This window comes from Diadema antillarum, unplaced genomic scaffold (assembly GCF_040938485.1).
Source record: "Diadema antillarum isolate AM-2024a unplaced genomic scaffold, OU_Dant_1.0 seq00000735_RagTag, whole genome shotgun sequence".
Classification (NCBI taxonomy): domain Eukaryota; kingdom Metazoa; phylum Echinodermata; class Echinoidea; order Diadematoida; family Diadematidae; genus Diadema; species Diadema antillarum.
Window position 1 is genome coordinate 1,482,038 of NW_027271635.1, and position 24,475 is coordinate 1,506,512.

Genomic DNA, 24,475 nt, shown 5'->3' on the forward strand with positions numbered 1-24,475 from the left:
TACAAAGATTGTTTTTAGCCTATGTTTCTCATTCGTATTTTTGGTGTCATATCCTTTCTTTTATCAATAATGTTTATGTGACCAAAAATCAAATTCACATCCCTTAATTTTACGTGAGGACTAAAAAAAAAGTGAAATGGGTCAACTAAGTGAAACTTAAGTTTTTCATATTTTCTGAAAGAGTTATCCTCTTTCTCCACCATTCATAAGTTTGGGGTCAATGGATGGGAAAGTGCATTTTCTACACTTTTTTGTACAACCCTTTTGTTGTAAAGTAGTGAGATCAGGTATGTCTTAGAGACCCTTTTTCATTTCTTGAAAATCCTTTGCAGCACACTCGTCACTCTCAACTCTAAGAACTTGCGAGAGAATAATGCCATTCCTTTGAAAGTTTGCAGTAATCATTGTCAGTATAATATAATGTTAATAGAGCATGCTCGATTATCCCTTCATAGTTATTGCTCCACTGGTTTACATCCTGTTTAAGCTTGAATATAGACCCTGTATACTTCTGGGCCTCTTTTCTCAGTTTCCCCTATTCCAGCATTTGTGCTTCTTTCCCATACTTAGATGCGTTAGGAGAGTTCATTTGAATTGAGTTATACATCATTCTAAAGCTTAGAGCCTGTTCTCTCAGAATCTGTCCTTAAAGGGGAAATCCAGTCCAAATATAAGTTAGTCTGATAAGAAAGAGTGAAATTTTACGAGTTCAACGGTAAAATTTTGATTAAAAGAAAAATCTTATAAAAAGATGAAGAATAAGGAAATTATGACATTTTGAAGTTTCGCTAATTTTTCAGGAAACTGTTCTTGAACGGTCAATACGAATATGCCAATGGCAAAGTGAGCATGTCATACCCTCACAACTTACCGTATAGTTTGTGCATAAAACTCTGAAACTTTCCAGTTTTTCATTCAGTTTTAACGCAATTATGCCCGAGGCTAAAAAACTGATCACTATTCGGAAGTTATTCAACCAGGAATAACATCGTGTTTTAGAATTCAAAGACAGAAACATTGAAATTTCGTCATATTTTGTATACAGTCAATGGCAAATTGTGAGGTTACGGCATGGTCAGCTCACTCATTTGCATATTCATACCCATTGTATACAAGAATTTCGCAGGAATAAGCAAAACTCATATATTTCATAACTTCCTTATTTTTCATCCAATTTCAGTCATTTTTTTCCATTGAACTTAAATTTTACTCTTAATTTATCAGACTAACTAATTTTTTTTTATACTAAAGTACGTGAGAGTGATTTTTCCAAACGCTTTCATCATTTTTATTTAAAAATAATTATTCATCCAACAACTTTCCAATTATTTCCGCTCTATATGACTCTGACAATGTCAATACCTACTAGTTTACAATATTCAGACCATCTTAGCTGCTCCATAGTATATCATTCTGCTCCCTCGTTCTAGGATTGCTGAGTACAAAACACAGGAGCAAAAAGATCAGTGATGCCGACACGTCACAGTCCAGCGCGTCCAGGGCATGCGGGTCACATGAAGTGGGAGGGATTGGTTTAGTACAATCTACATGTGTATTGTACAGCCTGTGCACCTGTAAAACCAGCCAGCGTCGTCCACGTTGGCGAGAATTGATTGGTTTATGCATATGCCAATTTGCCAAATCTTCCTTATTCAACAATTTAATTAATAGAATTCATATGAAGCATAATAATTACATTTAAAAAAAATTTTAAACCTCAATTCAAATATTTTAATATGTTAAAAAATATAAATGATACCACTCTGATTTATACAAAAGTCATATTTCAACGGAATGTTTGTCGACATCCTTTCGCATTGCATCAAAAATGGCAGTCGGAGTGGCTCTTGTGATCTGCGGGCTTCTTGCCCTCCTGAGTAGCGTTCAGGGCGGAGGAAAGACTCTAGTGTTACTAGATTCAATGACCATGAGAGAATCTCACTCGATTTATTTCAAATCTCTGCAAGGTAACCTTTCCTGGTATCTTCTGTCATAAATTGTCGACTAACTGCTGCCGTTGAGATTTGTGAAGTCCCACACGTTAATATCTGAGTAAGCAGTTCGGTTTAGTTTAGCCGACTGATCTCCCCTCTACACGATGTAAGTTAGAGGGGCGATCAGTGGTTTAGCCTAAAGCGTACTTCGACTGAACCATACCGTAACCGCGCTATAAAGGAGCGCTCGAACACTCCTAAAGTGTACCGTACCATACTGTACCAAGCCAAAAGTGGACCACTTCCCGATGTGCTCCAAAAGCGTAGCAAAAGTTCGTTGTTTAAAGCATGTGCGTTGACTATCAATCATGCACATGCACATAAAATGTAGCCTGACCAGATCCAGACCGCTGTGCAAAGCACAGCAGTCTGACATGTACTAGTGTTTAAACGTTGTAAACGACCGTCGCTTTTGACGGCAAGACCACAAAAAAGTATTTTATTTTGTTTGATTTTAACAGTAATATCACCCACCTATATCGTATTTTGCCGATGGTTGAGTTAAATTTGGTGTTTTGTTGGTATCCAAACCTTATTGTTGAATTTTTCAGAGTAGATTGTGCGATGATTCACAGAATCAACGAACTACCACGCACGAACGCTCAGCCCGAGGTACCGTGGTAGCATTTTACGTACGCCCGTGTGTTTCGTGTGTTATGTAAAGCTTGTCGTCTTCTACGCACATGTATTTCCGCGCGTGCTGCTCTCGTGATTTGACGTCACTTCCGCTCCGACTAGCTCATCCACTTCCGCTCCGACTAGCTACGTTGTAGTATAGGAGAGTGATTGCCATTCAATAACATGCAGAAGATGAGGAGTGAAGCAATAAGGTCGCTTACAGACCTGATTTTAAGGACGGATTTCGGTGGGTTTTTGACGTAATTAAAAAAATATACGCATACCGATTATTGAATGATTATCATAGATTACGGGGATTCCTCATATTTTAGTTTTCCACGATTAATAAAGATATTCATGAAGGAAACGTACACCCACCGCTGAGAAATAACAACGTCTGCGAAGGAGTAGACGTGCAGCCGCTGTCGCGAGCGACAGCGGCTACGTGTAGTTAATAAAATGGGGATATTTCAGTGGTCACATTGCAAAAACATCATTCTCTTTGTTTGGGACAGGTATAAGTAGTTCAAGCGCCAGATGGATTACATTCTCGCTACAAACAAGCATGACCTTTTCTAAAAATAACTTGTGAGGTACGCTTTCTCGACAGAGCGCTCGAACGCTCCAAAACTGGCATGGTACAGTACAGTACGCTTTAGTTCAGTTCTCTTTGGTTCGCTTTAGAGCGCTCGAACGCACCCTCTGTCTAGACAGATTAGGTCATTCCCCGTAACCGTATGCCAAGCAAGGCCAGGGCCAGGTGGAGCTTTTTGGAGGTGATAACTGATAGATCTAGATCTATCTATAATGATATGATCCATCGTGACCATGATGATTGTGATTGAACCACTACGCACTACACTGCCTACCAATAAAGAAGAGGCACAATTAATTCAATAATTGCCAAAGCCCAATGCAATGGACAATTCTGCAGTTAGGTGGACATGAAATGGATAAAAGAACTGTGCCTCTTTTTCTTACTCTTTAATTTAGGTAACAGCTAATGACGTGGATGTTCTTTAACCCTATAAAGCCCAAGGGGGGGGGGGCACATTGTGCCCCCCTACCAGATTTTCGTTTGCCACTCCTTCACCCTTAATCCGATTTCAACCAAATTTGGTGACTTTTCCTAAAATCTTATTGCGAACATTTTGATATATAATTTAGCTATATTTGATGTTGCTGGTTACCATGGCAACCATAAACTGACAACCATGTCAGTCAGATTTTACATCTTTTTTCTGTTCCCATTTCATTTAACAGCATTACAGTGTATCAAATGGGTGTTTCTTGGCTGAAATTTGTTGAAGGAGCAGAATTCGAAGTAATTATGGTCCTGGAAAGTTTTTCTTATTATTTCCTTTGTTTTTATGTGACAAATGCATAAAACAAAAGATATAATAGAGATAATTGAAAACAATGATAATTTCTAAAGATTGCCCTTATATTTTGAGTTATTTTGATTCCTTCACCCAAGTTATGCCTCTAATATCATTAGTTTATCATATTATTAATGTGCAATCTCAAAATTCCAGTATTATGCAAATATGAAATGTTATAACTGTACATGTACCCATCCCAAACATTTCATCTCAGGTCTCATAATGTATCACTATATGTTGATATGAATAGCGCCCCCATGTGGTGACCTTGAGAAATTTCAACCATAACAAATAATAAAATTTCACTTGCTTATCATTTGTGGCAAATATGAAAATGCTTGGTGTATAATATGACATACATAATGGGGATAAAGAAATTATACAGAAAAATCATGGTTTTAGCACATTTCCTAAGTATTTCTTTATATTTTGGTAAATAGCGCCCTCCATGGGTGACCTTGTGAAAATTCAAATGTACGGTCATGTAGAGTATGAGTTACTCTACCCACGTGCCAAATATGATGATGATACATCAAATAATAAAAAAGGTATATAGGGGGGGCACAATGTGCCCCCCCCTTGGGCCTGCGAGGGGTCAAAATAGCTTGGGCTTAATAGGGTTAATCATAAAGGGCTTTCAAATTCAGTGGATTTTATTTTTCATATTTATTGGTTTTGCGAGATCTGAAACCATCATTTTAAATGTACATGTGGGACTGGAGATGCTAAAATTCACTTAAATGTAAATTACAGAGGGCTCCTTTGAAATTTTTTTCTCAAAGTTTTGGTAAAGCGTACAAGATGAATACATTTGAATACTCCGGAAGTCATATGACATTTCGTCAATTACAAAAGGGGGAAATGACCTGCGGAATTGCATTGGACAAATGTAACGTTACTAACCCTAATGTTACTAACCATGCTTTTGGGGGTCTAGCTAATAAATTATCGGTCGAACTGCTGAAAATATTTGTGTGAACATTAGTCATGATGCAATAATTAAAATTAATGCAACACTTTGTTTGAAGTACCTTGAATTGCTGCACACTTTTTGTTACAAGACATTGATTTTTTTGTCATGTCCTTTTTTCGTAACGTTACTAACCTGCCCTTTTAGCTGCCATAGTAATTCTAATATTGATTGGATTTTATTCATTCTTTTCTATATCATAAGTATGGGAAGGATGAACATGTTTTTAACATGATTTTGACTTGAAATGAATAAATGAGGATTTAGTAGTAAAAATGAATATCTAAATTTGTTTAAATGTAACGTTACTAACCGCAGCATTGCCCCAAAGAAGAGAGGAACTTGTAGGGCACAAGTACAATTTAGAGATGTAGAAATGCACACTCAGTCAATTTTCTTTGCCTGTTTCTCAATGATATTCTGGTGCATGAATGCACCTGGGCCTGGAAACATGTTTCCTCTAAGATCAGCATGCATGCTGCAATTGCCTCCTCCCCCCCCCCCCCCCCTTTATTTTGTTTTATTTTTTGCTTCTCTTTTCATTTTTTCAATTTTACTTTCCTTTCATACTTTCCTTGTCTTTTTTTCCCCTCACAATTATTTCACGAGATAGGTTGTGTGAAAGCACTCATCAATAACAAAAACTGATAAGCATGGGAGTTTAACCCCCCCCCCCCCCCCCGAAGAAAATAAATAGATAAATAACTGAATAAATAAATGGGTACAATTTATTGTATTTACAGCTGTAGTGTATCAAAGTACTATCCATGTAACAGGATCAGATCCCAGCCTTATCCTATTCCTTTATTCACCACATTCACCAGATCAGGTAGTAATGGTGTAAATCTATTTTTATCCTTTTGTTCCAGAACGAGGTTTTGACCTAACGTTTAAAACTGCAGATGACCCAAACTTGAAGCTGAGCAGTTATGGGGAGTACCTCTTTGAGCATTTAGTACTCTTCTGCCCGTCAGTGGAAGGTGAGTATGACCATGGGAATATGGACAGGACTGTAAACCCTCTTACTCCTTGCCCAACTATTTTTTGAGCAGCAAATATGTAGTTCAAGGTGTATTATGGATTGGCATGTTTTGGATGTAATTTGGGCCCCTTGAAAGAAAAAAAAAGGCTCTACCTTGTGGTGGTGTGTTACTTTCAGCCCCCACAGAATACCAAATACTATACATCTAATTCAATGACAATGTGCAAGTTTGTGGTCCACAATACTAATGAAGTTTGGAGTACAGCTGTACGTTGCAGAAGAAGTCCACTTGTTGTCTCAGTATCAATTTAAGATAAAAATAAAAAATAAAGAAAAAACTTTGTAGGTCCTTTTTTTTCTCAATGTTATCATTGTGACAAACTTATAACAAAAGTATGGAGATCAAGGTAATGTGAATTAAAGAGGGTGAATTAATTACACATGTATGTTTAGTACTATTTTTATCATTTTTGTTACTATTTTCATCATAATCAGCACTACCATAACTTTTATTAACAATATATTGAGATCATCCAGACTTTGAATAACACATATTTCTTATTCTTTATTTTGTGTGGCTTGCTTTGAACAGAATTTGGAGGAGACATTGGAGACAACACATTAACCGACTTTATTGATGAAGGAGGAAACATACTTGTAGCAGGCAGTTCAAATATAGGTAAGTTCCATGGAAGTACACATACTAGTAAATGCTATGCAAACCAGTAGGGGTGGATGGGTGTTGAAGGAGGGACAAGAAAACTGAGGTACAGTATCTGTCACAATAAAGTTTCACCTAACGTTTCACCTAACGTTGGTGTCGTGAAAATTGTCCTGGCTAACGTTAGCTAACGAAAGCTAACGTTAGCGATCGATACCTAACGTTAGCTATCGATACTGTAGCTAACGTTAGCTGCCAAGCTGGCAGCTAACGTTAGATGCCAGCTAACGTTAGCTAGCTAGCTGGCAGCTAACTCGTTTGTGTGTTGGCTCGATGGAAACTCGTGCACCGGACTCGAGTACTAACGTTAGAGTTTTCTCGGTTCCGAAAAGCGAATTCGCGATCGTGATTTTTTCTTCTTTGCTTTCGGAACGGAAAACTCGGAAGCGCGGCGGCGGTGCCGCACGCTTCCACCACCTGCAGGTCGCGTCACAGAGGTAACTTCTTCCAGATACTGCACTAGATCTAGGTCTCGTAAAATCTCAGACCTACGTTGCATCATGCATAACTATAAGAAATACAATTAATCTTCGATAAGCTCACTCGATATCTCGGTCCTGAAGGCATCGGGAATTCGTAGTGCTCGCTCGATTGAGCGTAACTTTGCTAGTGGACAGTTTATCATGTAAATTAACGCTCCTGTGGTGCATGGATCGAGCTGCGAGCATGATCGTGCCTCGTATCATTCCTAACGTTACAGGCAATACAGCGTACACTGTTACAGGCAGTCTGATTGATGCCTTCTCATTCACGTTCTTACTGTTACTATGTCACTGCATTCGACTGTGTAGCTGTAACTGTTAGTACATTCGGCCTTCCTAACATTAACGTTAGACTTCTTCGTTGGATAGCTGTGTACCGTGCGTTTTATATAGCGAGCTCGCGAGTTGAGTATGGACACAATACCACGCCACAGCACATTAATGTCTCTGCATACAATACTGTAACTGGTAGCGAACACGTGTTGATGTCGATCAGTCTGTGAGCTGAGATTTCATTGCGCAATTGAGTAGCACGCGGCGCATGGCACTGCTGGGCCCGCGTGGCAACCTGTAGTGCAGGTGTGTGTACCTTGACCCAGGGAGGTGAGAGCAATAGAGTAAAAAGATAAATAAAATAATAATTATAATAAATGAAAAAAATAGAAAGAATTAATGGATAAATAAAGAAAAGAAGACTCCGGACAGACGGATCTTTTTATTCCTATGATGCAATTACTTGGGCTGACGTTAGCTTTAGTCCTATTCAACTACAGCTTTACAAACGTTATTTGTTTTTTTTTTATATATACATTACATATTTTAACCACGCTCAAACACACACATACACACACACATCCATCCACAAATCTCATTTGGTGTGCATTGCAGAGAAATATCTTTCCTTTCTCCCGTCCCTACCTTTTGTCAGATAACAATGAATATTAAATTACTAGCTAACGGCAGAATTGAGGAGACAGTATTGAACAGGACAGACCAACCCTCTCTTTTCAGTCCAATAATTAGTGTCAGTAAACGCATAAGTGATGAAAGCTAGGCCTATATTCAGTCAAAAATATTTTTTTTAATGAATTCGCAAAGAATTGTGTCTTATGTAACTACAATGGAGCGTGAGTCGTAACGTTAGCTAACGTTAGCTATCGTTAGTCTGTATAATTCTTTACAGACACGCTCTCTCTCTCTCTCTCTCTCTCTCTCACATTATGTACAGCCACCTAAAGCTCATTAGATGTACACTCTGAGAAATTTCTATCCCTCTCCTGCATCTAACGTTAGCTACACGGAAGTTTGTTGGTTACCCTGTGTCAGATATCAGCGAGCTCGCAGAAACGTTTTTTTTTTTTTTTTAATGAGTATATTGGACAAAGCACTTCTTTTTATCATTGTTCATTAAGTATTGTCAATAAAACGCTTTAGCGATGAAGACTAGGCCTATATTTAGTCAAAAAGGGGAACTTCTAATATGCATTCGCAAAGAAAAAAATAAGTAAAAAAAAAAAGGATTTTCCGATTTCACGTTGAATATTCAAGATCATGAATAATCGGAAAGAAAAAAAATCGGCAATATCTCGCTAAATCAGTTCACGATCCTCGGTGTTACACTATCATAAATACTGTAATTATAAATTCACAAACCTATAAATACAACCCTATTATTATGTAACGTAATAATAGTAGCGTAGTACAATCACTCGGGTTAACGTTAGCTCAGACTAGTCCTCAGAATACGTTTGTGTATACAGTGGATCGTTAGCCCTAACAAAATACTTTGAACGAAGTTTTATCCAGCTTGATCTTTGTAGCGTTTGTGTTGTTGTCGGGAAGGTTCTTGGTACTTTGTTACGTGATTTGTTTGCTTCGGTGTGTTTCTCGAGTGATGATGGTGGTCGTGTTTCTGAATGAAAAAAGGCTAAGGATCGAAGTGATGGTGATGATTGTGATGCTGGTGTACAACATACGTGGCATACTTATTTCATTTCTCCCTCTTTTACTCTTCTTTCCCCTCCCATGAATGATTAAAAGAAAATACAAACAACCCAACAAAAAGAAGCACACAAACACAACACAAAGAACCAAAGAATAAGGGGAAAACGCAAAGAGATTGTATGCGGTCTCTTCAGATAGAAGAAACTTGACACCCCTCCCCCAACCCTTGTGAAATTTTTTTTCACAAAAGCAGGTGCCGGACCATCAGGTGCCAGACGAAAGAATGCACGCACTGGAGTTCTGGTAATATACAGCGTGTAATTAGCCTGGAAATGTCGATCCAAGAATTAGCTAAGTGAGTTGAGTTAAAAGAATCATTGCAAAAATCTCAATTTTAAGCAACATAATGATTTTACTTTTAGAGCCTTTCTTTTGGCTCATAGTCGAAATATCAGTCGATTATTATAGTGTACTTAATCGAGTATGCCATAACCGTGATCTGCCATAACCATGATCGCTAAATGCCACGTTGTATTTATCGATCAGATTTATGGTAGACTTTCTGATTTCAGTGAGGTGGAGGGCGGGGGAGAGAACTGGAATACTTAAAGAAAACTATGTTTAAAATCCATGAAATTGAAAAATGAAACAGCCTGAAAATAACGCATGACTATAGCAAACAATTGAAAACAACCCCGCCCCAAAAAGTTTTGCATTCGCTTACACAAAAGCTCTCGTGAAAGATGAAAGCGTACTTTGGCATAAATTATGTCGTAATGTGTTTAGAGCATCTACGCCTTATACGTGGGTGAGTTTACTTTAAGTTTTGAAATGGTAAATATAAAGAAGATTGAAAGTAAGACAGTTAAAAGTAAGTTTCCGCGTCGACAGTAAACCTTTCTAACTTATACAGAATATACCTCAATGTACATGTTGTATACTTTTTTTAAGTGGAGACGTAGCAAATAATCAGATGGTGAATGGATATTTCGTATCTGTTAAATCACGCGAGCGTTGGTAAACGAATTGCAGTTACTTGAGCTAGTATAATTTCTGTCTCTTCATAATCCAGAAATGAGCTATCAAGTCATGTAACTCATGCCTTACTTTCGAAGCAAAATCTAGTTGTCAACGACCTGTGTGAGGATGTCTCTTTCAGTCCGACTTCTGCTGTTTTTTGTCTATGCTGGACCATTGTCCGATGTTGAAGCGATGCGTGAAAATTCTCCTTTGAAATCGGCAGACCTTTTTTGTGCAAGGGCTTTTGTTTTGTTTCTTTTAACGTCCGAACGTAATTAGCTGGCCCAGTTAATGCAGGTAGTTATGACTCTTTCGACTCTGAAATGTCTTTTTGGAGCGCAGAAAATTCTTTTTGTTCAGACAATAACTACTTTTGCGGATGTGCATCATCCGTCGTTCGTACGATGATTATTTTTTTTTCCACACGTTGCGCCTGTGTAATACTAGTAAACTCAACGAGAAGTGGCCTATAGGCGGAGGATGCAGCTATATTTGCTGCTACGCTATGTACATCTAATACGGCGAGACTTATCTTTGCTGAGCCACACGTCTGATGCGGCGAGACTACGAAGTACGAACAGTGAAAGTGGATCAGGATGCTTCGCTCGCGTCTACTGTTCGTAGTCTCGCCGCATCAGAATTATTGCTCTGCAAAGACAGTCTCGCCACATCAGCTGGTCAGAGTTATAAACAGCATAGACAATATAGCAGAGGTGGCCATGTCTTTAGAATGTAAAACGTTATATTTTGGGGTAACGTGTAAACAATGTGGACGTGTGAGTGTGTGTGTGTGTGTGGGGGGGGGGGGTGGGTCAATAAATAACAGTGCAATCTTCTTTCTTCATCATGATAGGTATAACAAAAATATGCAGTGTAATGTACATTATGACTGTGAAAACGCATTTCTTCGCTTCATCTCCGCAACGCTTGCAACAACACGAGATTGAACCATCAATGTTGTGCGTGTGATAAACGATGAAACTCTAAATCTTTTCGTGATATTCAAGGGGGGGGGGGGGACGACGCTTTTAGACATGTTCATCAGCGAGAATATAAGGCGCGCGGAATGTCAAAACAGGGAGGTAGTTTCAATATTAGTTTGGCAAAGTTGTATTGTCTTCATGTCTTTTCTTAAATTCATAAACATTTACATGTAGTTTGTCGTGATGTTCAATTACTTTTTAAATGGACAAGCACAGCAGAAATCAAACTTAAATGTACAATGTATTTCCGTATTGCCTTTCTTGTAATTCATTTAATTACTGCATGTAATGGTATGATTTGGCGAGATTCAAAGGTGTCTTTCCTTGTCAATCAACGCTGATATCGCTTACCAAGATCATCCAAAGTCAAAAATCTTAGTTGCGAGCCGTGATAAAGGCCTACCTCCTTGGATTTCCATTAAAAGAAGACGCTAAATCTTGCACATTGATTAAAGGTCTGCCGATTTCAAAAGAGTGACATATAGCTGGTAACTCCCTGCATCAACTGGGCCAGCTAATTACGTTCGGACTTTAACAGAAACAAAACCAAAGTCCTTGTATACAAGAAACAAAAACAACAACAAAAGCCTGCCGGTTTCAAAGGAGAATTTTCTCGCATCGCCCGATCAACGATAATGGTTTAGCATTTTCGACAAAAACACACGACAAAAGACGGATTGAAAGCACATTCCTCACACAGGTCCTTGACAACTATACGAACTAGATTTTGCTTCGAAAGTACAATTGTATAGGTATGGGTTACAGGACTTGATACCTCATTTCTGGAAATGAACTATGGACAGACAGAAATTATACTCGTTGTAAATTGTAATCTGTTCACTCACGCTCGCGTTATTCAACAGATAAAGATGAAAATCCATCTCAGTATATTTTATTAGGCCTACTGTTATCATTAATTCCCATGAAATATCTTAGACTAATCCAATCAAAATTCTACCTACAAACATTATATAACCCTAACCCAAGTCCAAATCATCATATCAAAATTAAATCTAAAGCCCTACAGTCTTAACATAATCCGGCGCAACTGTTGCAGGAGCAAATGTTGTGTCACCAACATCTAGAATAAGCTGAAAAGGTTTACGTGTCGATGCGCCAACTTACTTATGACTGTCTTAATACATTGTAACTTTCTCTTGGTTTTCTAAACTGAAGAGTATTCATATTAGACCACGCAAGATTAATTATGAATATATATATATATATATATAAAACATCCGAGTGAAAATATTTGCTCATTATATATATATATATATATATGTATATATATATATATATGGGCAATTCCGCAGTTAGGTGGACATGACATGGATAAAAGAAATGTGCCTCTTTATCTTACTCTTTAATTTAGGTACCAACTAATGCCATGGATGTTCACCAATCATTAAGGTCTTTCAAATTCAGTACATTTTATTTTTCGTATTTATTGATTTCGCGAGATCTAAAACCATCATTTAAAATGTACATGTGGGACTGGGGATGCTGAAATTCACTTAAATGCAAATTACAGTGGGTTCCTTTGAAATTTTTTCCTCAAAGTTTTGCTAATGGGTAAAAGATGAATACATTTAAATACTCCAGAAGTCATGTGACATTTTGTCAATTACAAAAGGGTGAAATGACCTGCGGAATTACTCCGGACAAATGTAACGTTACTAACCGTAACGTTACTAACCATGCTTTTGGGGGTCTAGCTAAAAAATAATTGGTCGAACTGCTAAAAAAATTTGTGTGAACATTTGTCATGATGCAATAATTAAAATTAATGCAACACTCTTCTTGAAGTGACTTGAATTTTTGCACACTTTTTGTTACAAGACATTGATTTTTTTGTCATGTCCTTTTTTCGTAACGTTACTAACCTGCCCTTTAAGTTGCCATAGCAATTCTAATATTTCATGGATTGTATTCATTCTTTTCTGTATCATAAACCTGGGAAGGATGAACATGTTTTTGACATAATTTTGACTTGAAATGAATAAATGGTAATTTAGTAGTAAAAACAAATATCTGAATTTGTTCAAATGTAACGTTACTAACCGCGGAATTGCCCATATATATATATATATATACTGTTATATATCAACATGACTGTAGTCTCAATGATGTCTATCATTACCGATTACCGATAAAAACGGTAACGTTTCATTCTCTCTATAATGTGTATCTCACTTTAAGCATATATACGTTCTAAAAACTTACATCCCATGTTCATCATCCCTGGATCGTAACAGGTGGCATCCATTGTCACACTCTCTTCCTGCCATTGAGAAGCTCTATAGCAAGTCATTAAGACAATCCTTTGTTCGTTGCCCCTCCCGCTTGCCGAGGTTTTTATTGTTCGTCAACAAACGATCGCCGCGATTCAAATTGTCTTCATCGTGCATCTCGAAGTGGCATCATCATTGCGTGATCGGAGACAATGAGGTCTTAATCTTTTACAGGCGGATGGTTTCAAGGGACGCCTTGAATTCTTTCGTGGATAGGAGATTGGTCCTGAATAGAACCTTCTCTATCTCAACGTTTCGGTAAGCATGTCCTTATTAACCTTCTTTTAAATTTGCCGAAACAACCTGTAACCGGGACAGACACTCAGTTCTGTCTCTCTACTTTAACGTTAGCTACAAACGTTATCTATTGTGGTTTTTGTTTTCCATACATGTCATTATGCTTAAGAAAAAAAAAGGCGTATAATGAAATGAAAGTGATGCTAATATATAATTCTGTTAGTGTGAATGAACTTTTGAACGTGTCTACCATAAGTTGTTGTTTTTTTTTTAATATGGTATACTCCAGACCAAAAAACCACAATGTTTACTCTTCATCTTCGTGACCAGCATGATACAGCGTATTCACGAGACCTCGCAAAAATTATAACGGCAACAGACCCCGTATTCTCTCATGTCATATCCCTATAACATTGAAGCGTGTCAACTTCTTCTGAGCATGCACAGTAACAAAATGATTTTTACAAGTATCATCGTTGGCATTTTGCGATTTTGTCTACTTTTATGCCTTAAACCAAAACCTCGTAAAGCGAATGTAATTGCAGAATAAAACCAATATAACAACAAGACTCGCTGTATACCCGGTACAGACAATGCAGTTCTGTCTCTTTAACGTTAGCTAACGTTAGCTAATGTTGTTGTTTTTTTTTATACATGCCATTAACTATAAAAGGCCAAAGGAAATTAAAGTGATGCTAAACGTGTGTTAGTTACATGTGCATACAAAAATCAGACCAAAGTTCACAATCTTTACGCTTCATCTCGTATTCAACACGATATTCACGAAATCTTGTTTTGTCTACTTTTATGCATGATACCAAAATCTTGTGAAGCGAATGTAGTTACAGAATACAGACCATTGATAACACAGAGAAAATTCGCTGGGTATACCCGGTAGACGTGCATGCAGTTCTGTCTCACTAATCTAACGTTTATAGCTATAACGTTAGCTATTGTGGTTTTTGTTTATCATACGTTTTTCTATGTTTAGGAGAAAAGGCAATATGAAATTAAAAGGGATGCTGATTATGTGTGTACAAATATAAGACCAAAGTTCACAATCTTTACGCTTCATTTTCGTGTCCAACACGATATTCATGGAACCTCGCAAAAATAATGGCAACTCACCTCGTATCAACATAATAACGACTCTCTACTCTCAAGCACTAACGTTAGCTAATCTATACTGATGCGTGTCAACTTGTTCTATAACAGCATGCATAAAAGTAAACAAAAATCGCAAAATGCCAATTTTGGTACTTGTAAAAATATTTCATTTTGCGTGCTCTCATAGAACAAGTTGGCACGCTTCAGTATAACGTTAACATTAGCTAACGTTAGTGCTTGAGAGTAGAGAATACGGATTGAGTTGCCATAATTTTTGCGAGGTTCCGTGAATATCGTGTTGGACACGAAGATGAAGCGTAAAGATTGTGAACTTTGGTCTTATATTAATTTTGTACACAAATATAAATTACTCACGTTCAAACGTTCATTAAGAGAATATTACGATCCCTTTAATTTCATTTTGGCTTTTCTCTTAAACATAGTTAATTGCATGTATGAAAAACAAAAACCACAATGGCTAACGTTAGTTAGCTAACGTTAGATTAGTGGGACCAGAACTGCACGTCTGTACCGGATACCCAGCGAATTTTCTCTTTGGTATCAATGGTCTGTATTCTGCAATTACATTTGCTTCAAAATGTTTTGCTATCATGCATAGAAGTAGACAAAATCGCAAAATGCGAATGTTGATACTTGTAAGAATATTTCATTATGTATATGCTCTAGAACGAATTGACATGCTTCAGTATCAAAATTAACGTTTGCTAACGTTAGTGCAGAACTGCCTGAGAGTAGAGAATAACGCTAGCTAACGTTAGCTAACGTTAGTTTTTGCTTTTCTTACATGGCATTGCCATTAACTGAGTTTAAGAGAAGAAGACAAAATGAAATTAAAGTGATGCTATAATGAATCATTATGTCGATGAAGGTTTGAACGTGTGGAGTTATAAGTAAGTACAAATATCAATCTAAGACCAATGTTCACAATCTTTGCACTTCATCCGCGTATCGAACGCGATGTGCACGGAACTTATAGAATCGAAAATAATGGCAACACAACCGTATTCTCCAGTCTCAAGCACGATGAAGCGTGTCAATTGCATGTAGCATGCATAATGAAATATTTTACAACTATCAACATTTGAATTTTGTTATTTTTCTACTTTAATGTATGATACCAAAACCTCGTAGCGAATGCAATTGCAGAATAAAACCCACTGAATTCGGCCTACACAGAGAAAAACTCGCTGGCTACCCGGTAGACATGTAGTTTTGTCTCTCTAACGTTAGCTGATTTGGTTTTTGTATTTCATACATGCCGTTTACTGTTTAATAGAAAAAGGAAAATGAAAGTTTTTTTTTTCTCGGTATAGGTATAAACATAACTATTTGCAAATAAAAGTGAGTCTTTATAATATTCAGTCATTCTACCGTAGCATATAAATAAACTGCAAGATTAACAGCGTATTGAACATGCTAGGCACGTTTACTGTCAAGTTACACCCGGTACCCGCGCGCATAAATAAATGTCATACTGTTATAATTATATTTCTTCGGAAAACCTGCAAATAATGTCCTGTAAATACTCAGTATAAACACTTTTAATAGCTTGGCGATCGTAAAGAGAGAAAAAAATAAAGTGTTGGTGCACATTGAGAGGTATAGAATTCATTTCAAAATTACGGGACCGACGCTCATCCACGCTTCGATATCTTCTCAGCAGAGAGAGAGAGAAAAAATGCCTTAGCTAAACATAAATGCTTGCCGATCTCACAGTGAAGATCGGAAACGACATCGAAATAAAAAAAAAGACAGGGAAATGTCCCCCCCCAAAAAATTAAATACTCGGATCACCTAATAAAATGGCGATACACTCGATCGGTCTGCCCGGCGAACCGCCGCTTTTCACCCCAAGTATCGGTTAGGCCTCACATTAGTTCTAACATTAGGCCTAACATTGTACTGTCATGCAGAAAGTACAGTTCGATTTGATTTTAACGAAAGTAAGTAAGCAGTGTATGATGTTTTCTTTCTCTGGTGCATTGTACATTCTTGTTTCTGCTGAAAGTACAGCTTGGTTTGATTTCATTATAATTATGTCATGCTAAATCGTGGATTTTGTAATACATGTGATTTGATTTGTTGTGAAATTGTTTTGAATATGGAATCAATAACAGATTATGGGAAAAAAAATTAGTCCTATACAAACGTTGATAATGTTTTTCAGTACACGGAACGCTACTTTATATCACGGAGGTCGCTGGGCTACCGAAATACATTGACATTGTATCAGTATTATTATCGTTGGGGATATTTTCCGTGGGCATCACTGGTACGTCTGACTTCACGGAACCCCCTCCAAATTACATAATGATACAAACTGAAGGCTAAGTACATTGTACAACAGGTGGGATGCTCTAGCACGGAAACCGATTCGCCCGTAATCAGTTACTAGTTCAGAAGCGCCGCACGTGCGCGTGACTACACGACACACACATGCTGTTGGCAGAGCTAGTAGTAGTGTGAGTACTTGGTACAGGTAGGTGGAAAGTATGTGGGAAGGGGATTTCCTGCACTCAACACGTTATACATTATGAACATTTCACTGTCAAGATAGATCGTTGAGTGTACGATTTATTGTACTGTATCTGTATGCATCGTGAGTTTGCAAACAGTGTCGACGAGCGCGAGCTGGTAGCTGTGTTTTCCATGAAAACTACACCCAAATCTTCGCTTTTTCGAACAGTCGGTGAGCGTGATTGCCGATGTGTTTATGAGATAATACATACAATGTAATAAGATTAATTTTGCCGATCTATCACGTCCGTATAGTCAGTGTAGGGACAGTGGTGCATCCCGCTACGCAGCGTTGTAAATTATGTCGGCCTTCCGTGTGTCTCGATCTCCGGAGCTCGGAGGAGGACCGTAATACTGAACAGTAAAATAAAACTCCGAACAGACGAAATTCTCCGTCTAACGTTAGCCCTCACTACTCCTACATTATGAGCAAACGTTAGTTGATATCGATAGCTAACGTTAGCTATCGATAGCTAACGTTAGTCAGCTAACGTTAGTTATCGATAGCTAACGTTAGCTGACTTCCCGGCGGCTCCGTTAGCTAACGTTAGCTAACGATAATCTCCGTTAGCTAACGTTAGAAGTGAAACTTTATTGTGACGGATACTGTACACCTCACTGAAATGTCTACCTGTACCTTCTTTTGGTTTTATACAGTACTTGTGATGCAGGATTCAGTCAGTTTGGTCAAGTCTGGGCATTTTGATGTAAATTGCTCTATTGAAGTGTTTAGTGCACAAATTTGCACGGATGTCTATTTGTCAGAGCGACCAAAGATTACACTTTCAAACATCCTTGTATGCTCTGATTCTTTTGTTGGTTTTCCCAGAATCACTTGCAATCACACCACTACATCTCCATGCTTCGCTCGATTGAAATCTCTCTTTCTTTCCATGTAATGCATTGTGATACATGTATTCTTGTGGACTTGTGAAGAAATTGAACAAAACGGCACTACTGTATTTTAAATGTGTGCATCAAATGGAAGCTTTATATGTACACAATTATCATGCCTTGTACATATTTGGTGCTTTAACACAAATGCGAACATGTCTCAGGTGGTTTCAGGTGATTTAAATGTCCTTGCAATCATCAAATGTTGTCAAAATGATCCAAGATTGTGCAACAAGAGATGTTTTTGAGACATGCTTGAGATTTAATTCAAATGTAGATGTACATGTAGTACATTTGCTACATCCTTATTCACACATGTTGGTCATTTACAGGGCAGTTGTATGCTAATTGAAGTTTTAAAAAAGCATCAAATTATCTGTGTTATCTGTTTGATTGATTTTTATTTAGGTGTGTGTGTGATCGTTGCATCAAGAAACTTTACATTGGACATGCATTTAAGACAACAATTCTTGATGTACATCATTTTCATTTGCAGGAGAACCACTCAGGGATCTAGGAAGTAATTGCGGAGTGGAATTCGATGAAGAAGGAACGGCAGTAATTGATCATCTGAACTATGATGTTAAAGATGAAGGATATGTAAGTCTAGTGTCTTTGATGCATGCATCCCCTCGTCTGTGTACTGTATCTCTCACATAATGATCAGTGATGGAAATTTAGTGGTGTTTTTTACACATGCTCATGTCAACCATATCACAGCAGGTTGATTATGAGATGAGCTGTATGATGCAGATGTTTGGTTTGTACCATTTTTTTTATTGCTTGAGATAATAGGAATTCCTGTCAATGTACAGGTGTTTATACAATTTAGGGATGAAGTGGTGGTCATGCCTTGGCAAACACACAACCATCGATGTCAATAGGTTTGTAAATATTTTTTTTTTTTTCTTGACAGGAAATATGATAGGATATGATTAAAGAAATTAAAAAAAAGCTTACATGTAGGCAATGATAGTGTGTACATAGCAGTTTTGCATACTTTGGTATAGTCTATAGTATAATGGAACTTCATTTTGTTATTACGTGTAAAAATACTTAACTTTGTAAACAGTTACAATTTTCTTTATTCCATGGCTAGCTGTGACTGAATGTGATCAGTGCCTCACTAAATCCTCAACCTTGTCTTTTCATTCAAACAGCACACATTAGTGGTAGCAGATGCAGAAAACTTGATTGATGCAGAAACTATTGCAGGACCGAAGACCAGCAAGCCAATTCTCTTCAGTGGAGTTGGGTAAGAGAGGATTTAACTCAAAACCAGCTTTTTGAGGAGAAATCAACTTTTTGTGGAGAAAACAACTTTCAATAAATGTAACAGTGGAGACTCATCTGTAGTGATAAAGATGGATATTGTGTTGAATGGGATTGAACTTTGTGACATATAAGCAGTATCACAGTGATGATTTGCTCTGAAATGAAATATTGCTGTATACTGGATTAGTTAAGTGCATTTAAGATTCTCTTTTTGAAATGTTGCTGAATGAGTTAAATGAAAGCACAAAAATAAATTACATATTTGGGATTGGGATTGGGATTGAGGCACCATTTGTGACCGTGCACCTCAAAACGAACATAAAGTCGCACACACTGACTTTGCGTGAGGACTGAAAATAAGTGAAATGGATCAACCTAGCCGAACTTGACTTTTTCATATTTTCTGAAAAAGCGGGTCTTCTTTTACATAATGCTAAAATTTGGTATCATAAAACGGGCAGGAAAGGGTGTTTTTTAGCAGTTTATCTCGAACATTTTTGGTCGAATAGTGTGATTAGGTGTGTCTTTAGAATCCCTTTTTCATTTCTGAAAAACCTTGTCCACACTCTTCACTTTCAACTCTAATAACTTTTGAAAGGATTGTGCTATTGCTTTGAAAGTTGGCATTAATTATGGACAGAATGTGTTAATGAGGCATGCTTAATTTCAATTTAATCTGATAATCCCTTCATTGTTGTTACTCAGGTGGTTACTTCCTGTTTTTTGTCCCATTCATCGCACAGCCAGCACGGTTTGGTAAAGATTAAGCGCTTGAATAGACACTGTACTTCAGAGCCTCTTTTCTCAGTTCACACTTTTCCTGAGTTTGTGCTTTCTTTCCAATATTTAGATAGGTTAGGAGAGTCCATTTGATTTGAGTTATACATCATTTTAAAGCTTAAAGTCTGCTCTTTCAGAATATGGTCTTAACTAAAAATTCATGTCTGGCGACTTTTTGTTTGTTTTGAGGTGCAGGGTCACATTTGGTCTCATACATCAAAGTTTCTCAGGAAAACATGTAAATGTAATGTTTTTGCTCAATCCTTTGTTCACCACATTAGATTAAACAGTAGCAAGCGTGTGCATAGTTCTTTTATTATCACTTTCTTTTTCCAGATGAAGAGCGCTGAGAGCCAGGATCCTCAGAATAGATGTGCTATCAGATATGTCTGAATTAAAACAAAAATTGAAAACAGAGAAAGTAAAAAGCTTGTAATCCTCTATGTAAGAGGAATTTTGGGTCACTTGCCCAATGATATGGCTTACACTAGTTGTGTGGGACACTCCATGTAGCCTATTTCAGCATCTAATGAATTTAAGATGATCTCATCAGTGTTTTCATTTGTGATCGATCATCACAGAAGGCTTATAGTGTAGGGAAAGCAATTTGGGTGCTTTTCACCAGATCTAAATGCATTAAATGCTAAGCTTTACTAATTTGCCTGACATGGTAACATGTTGATGCACCACTTCATATTCTCTATGCGTGATTTTCCTGTCTATCTGCCCATCCAGCATGATAGCTGATGCCGACAACCCCTTGGTCATCGACGTCCTGCACGCCTCGTCGTCTGCCTACTCGCACAACCCCCAGGAGCCGGTGGAGGAGTACCCGCTGGCGGTGGGGAAGAACACCCTCCTGATGGCCGCCCTTCAGGCCAGGAACAATGCCAGGGTGGTCTTCAGCGGGTCTGTGGACCTCTTCAGCGATGCCTACTTCCAGTCGGCTGTACAGAAAGCCTCTGGCAACTCCCAGAGGTTGGTTTCTTGCCATTGCTTCTCTCTGTTTGGATTATTGCAGAACTGATGAAGGTGAAAGCTCAACCTTTAGGAATTCATTTATATCAGTTGGAGGCTTCACTGTGCGCCACAATATTATTCTTCCTTGGGTATGAATTTGGCCCTGAAAAGGGCCTACCCTTCACGACGTTTTAGCAAGCTTGTTATTGCCATTTGCAAGAGAATGTGAATATGGCAAGAACATGTTTGCCGAAATGTCGGGAGTGGATAGGCCCTATTCAGAGCCACATACAGTTCTCCATACACAAGAAGAAATACATGGTGCACTGTGAAGCCATCTACTATATGTTCTGCTGCAACAGAAACCATCAAAGATTTAGATTCATAGTGAGATGAGCTAGTAGCCTGTATTGTTGTCCTTTCTCTGTCTCTCTATTTGATTCAACCTTCATTGCACTTTGAGAAAATTTGTTTATGTTCGAGAAATTGCTGACTTGGTGAATTAAATGTATCCATTATTTTAGTATTGTTACATTTGTTATGTATCATACATGAATACTCCTGATGACCAGGCACATGCAGAAATGATATGGAAAGGGAATTGTTGATTAGATTTTATTTTCTTTTGAAGTTTAAATGTAATGTTTGTCATGTTGTGTAGGTTTGAACAGTCTGGCAACATGGCTCTGGCCCTGGCTGTGACTCAGTGGGCTTTCAAGGAGCAGGGGGTCATCCGGGTCAACCGCGTCGCCCACCACAAAGTGGGGGAGAGCACCCCACCCTCATCCTACACCATTGAGGACAAAGTGGTGAGTAATGTGCACCCACAACCTTCCAGCTAAGGGTTACTAGGGAGCTTATGCATGTCTTTGTAAGTGTGTACCAACAAAAGAGCTGAGACAGCATAGGCATTTGCTCAGACTTGATGAAAGGGTTTTCCAAAATGTAACTTGCGATGGACAAGACATGATTGACGTAAGCTTGGAGAGTTTTGCGCATATTTATATGTCTTCCTGTCTTCCAAAATGTTTCACCTACCAAGTACCCTAGTCTGAGTGTGTGCAACTGAAGAAGAAATTGAGTGTAATCTCATTTCAGGAAGCACAACTGTGTGATTTCTAGTCTTTGAGACTATTGTACATGATCTGGTGTGCTGTTCCTCTTGTTGAGTGTAAGTCCAACTTGTGAAAGTTGAAGAAAGAAAATGAAGCTGTAGCAAAATACACCGCATTATGCAGTATTCTTTTCCAGATTACTGTCTAGGTATTACTTCCTGATAGAGTACATCACTTCCTGAGTGCTGAGCTGATTGGTGAAATGTTTTTGTTCATCACAAATGACAGGAGTACAGTATCTGGTTGGACATACTCGTTGATGGCCAGTGGCGTCCATTCAGTGCCAATGATGTCCAGCTGGAGTTTGTCCGCATCGACCCCTTCGTCCGCACAACCCTCTCTGGCAAGAGTAAGTTAAGAATGGAAAAAAGAAAGAGAAGAACATAATTACAGTCAACCCTGCTTAAGTCCACCTCGCAGAAGTTGAATAATCACCTCGGTCAAACGTCTTTTCAAGTCCCTTCTCCATACCGATTTTAATCCCTCATAGGTTGATTTTTCTTTAAACAGAAGCTATCTTTTCTGTCCAAATTGATTCGACTTAGGCAAGGTTAACTCTACATGTCATGGATTGTATATTGTTGCCATACAGTAGTTGACAAGTTTGACGGAGATCTTTTCTATTTTGTTTGGTATGCTCGTAGCAATTTTGCCATTCTCTGCTGCCACCACCAATGCAAATCATGCTAGTGTATATCCTGTGCTGCTATTGCTTGCATGCTTGCATTGGGAATTCCTGTAAATTGATGCAAGGATGTCTGTTGTTTTTCCCTATTTTTGGTATGTTTTGTGTGGTCATAGAATATTGTGATCATCACAAGCGCCATCACCTGAAATGAAATAATTAAGATACACTGTCGTGCATGAAAGAATGCCAGTGTGCACCATGGTGCTCTCAGTGGTAGAATTTCTCTTGAAAACAAGATTATCTTACAAGTTAACTTGCCATACCTCTTTGCATAGAAAATAATAATTGTATATTTGATAAATCAAAACAAAATATTACTGAATTTGTGTTGATATTCCATTATGCAGATGGCCGATTTTCAACAGTCTTCAAGTTGCCGGATGTCTATGGCGTGTTCCAGTTCAAGGTTGACTACAATCGTATCGGTTACACCCATCTCTTCAGTACCACCCAGGTCAGTAAGCAGTATTTTGTGCCAAATGATGTAGCTTCGTGTTGAAGCAAAGAGAACCAAGAGAAGAGAAACCCAAGTATTAATGTGACCTCCGAAAGTCATAGTTAGGAATGCTATATTGTTCATTTAGCACAGATCATGAAACATACCTTTACTGCGTTGCAATTGTATGCAGTATGCAGAATTATATAACGCCTGAAGAGATCCTTTTCATCTGATTGCTTGTTTGACGTGGATCATTCTGCCCATTTCACTATGACGTCATCATCCATGCAATTGTGTTTCCATTTACCGTGCAATGTCGGATCCTTACGATTTGATCCATACCATGCTTGGCTGCGCCTCATTGAATGGATCATTTCATCTTTCGCCTTATGAAATATTCTGTCCATTGCACTCATAAACATTCATTATTTGTATAATACCTGTATTTGATATGTATGTTCGATGTAAAGTAATAATGGAAGAGGTTTTGCCGCCTTACCTGATTTGACTAATCATGAATTGAGACAAAAGTGTACGAGTACATGTATTAAAAAAATGATGAGTGCATAGGAATTGATTGTGCAACATGTACTTTTAGGGAGTTGCTGATATTATGTGTGCACAGTCTTTATTTTATATTTATTTCCATTGCATCCACTCAATCCAGGTCTCTGTGCGACCCTTTGAGCACACCCAGTTTGAGCGCTTCATCCCGTCCGCGTTCCCGTACTACGCCAGTGCCTTCTCCATGATGTTTGGAGTCTTTATCTTCAGCTTCGTCTTCCTCCATCACCGCGACGAAGAAAAATCCAAGCGAGATTAGATAGCCCTCTTTTTTTTTTCATTCCTCTTTTCTTCCTGTTGTCTTAGTCTCTTCAACTTGTTTTTTTTCTGTCTATCTTTTTTTTTTCCATCAATTTCGTTTTTTGTTTTGTTTTGAGGGGTTGCTTATTTTTCACATTTGTTTGAACTGAACTTTGGTTCATTCTTACAGCTGCACAGCTTTGATAGCCCGTTTGTTCACAACACCTTTCCATGTGGATCATAATGCAACT

The 24,475-nt window shown here is 38.0% G+C and overlaps 1 protein-coding gene across 1 annotated transcript; it reads left to right on the forward strand.

Annotated features, from left to right (window-relative positions):
- The first annotated feature begins 1,828 nt into the window (after nucleotides 1–1,828).
- Nucleotides 1,829–24,475, forward strand: LOC139738337 (dolichyl-diphosphooligosaccharide--protein glycosyltransferase 48 kDa subunit-like). The gene is made up of 10 exons (XM_071648975.1): nucleotides 1,829–1,967; nucleotides 5,834–5,944; nucleotides 6,539–6,625; nucleotides 18,660–18,763; nucleotides 19,324–19,418; nucleotides 20,954–21,196; nucleotides 21,840–21,987; nucleotides 22,522–22,642; nucleotides 23,329–23,435; nucleotides 24,088–24,475. The coding sequence occupies exons 1-10, from the start codon at nucleotides 1,829–1,831 to the stop codon at nucleotides 24,241–24,243; spliced, it is 1,311 nt and encodes a 436-aa protein (XP_071505076.1). The 3' UTR covers nucleotides 24,244–24,475.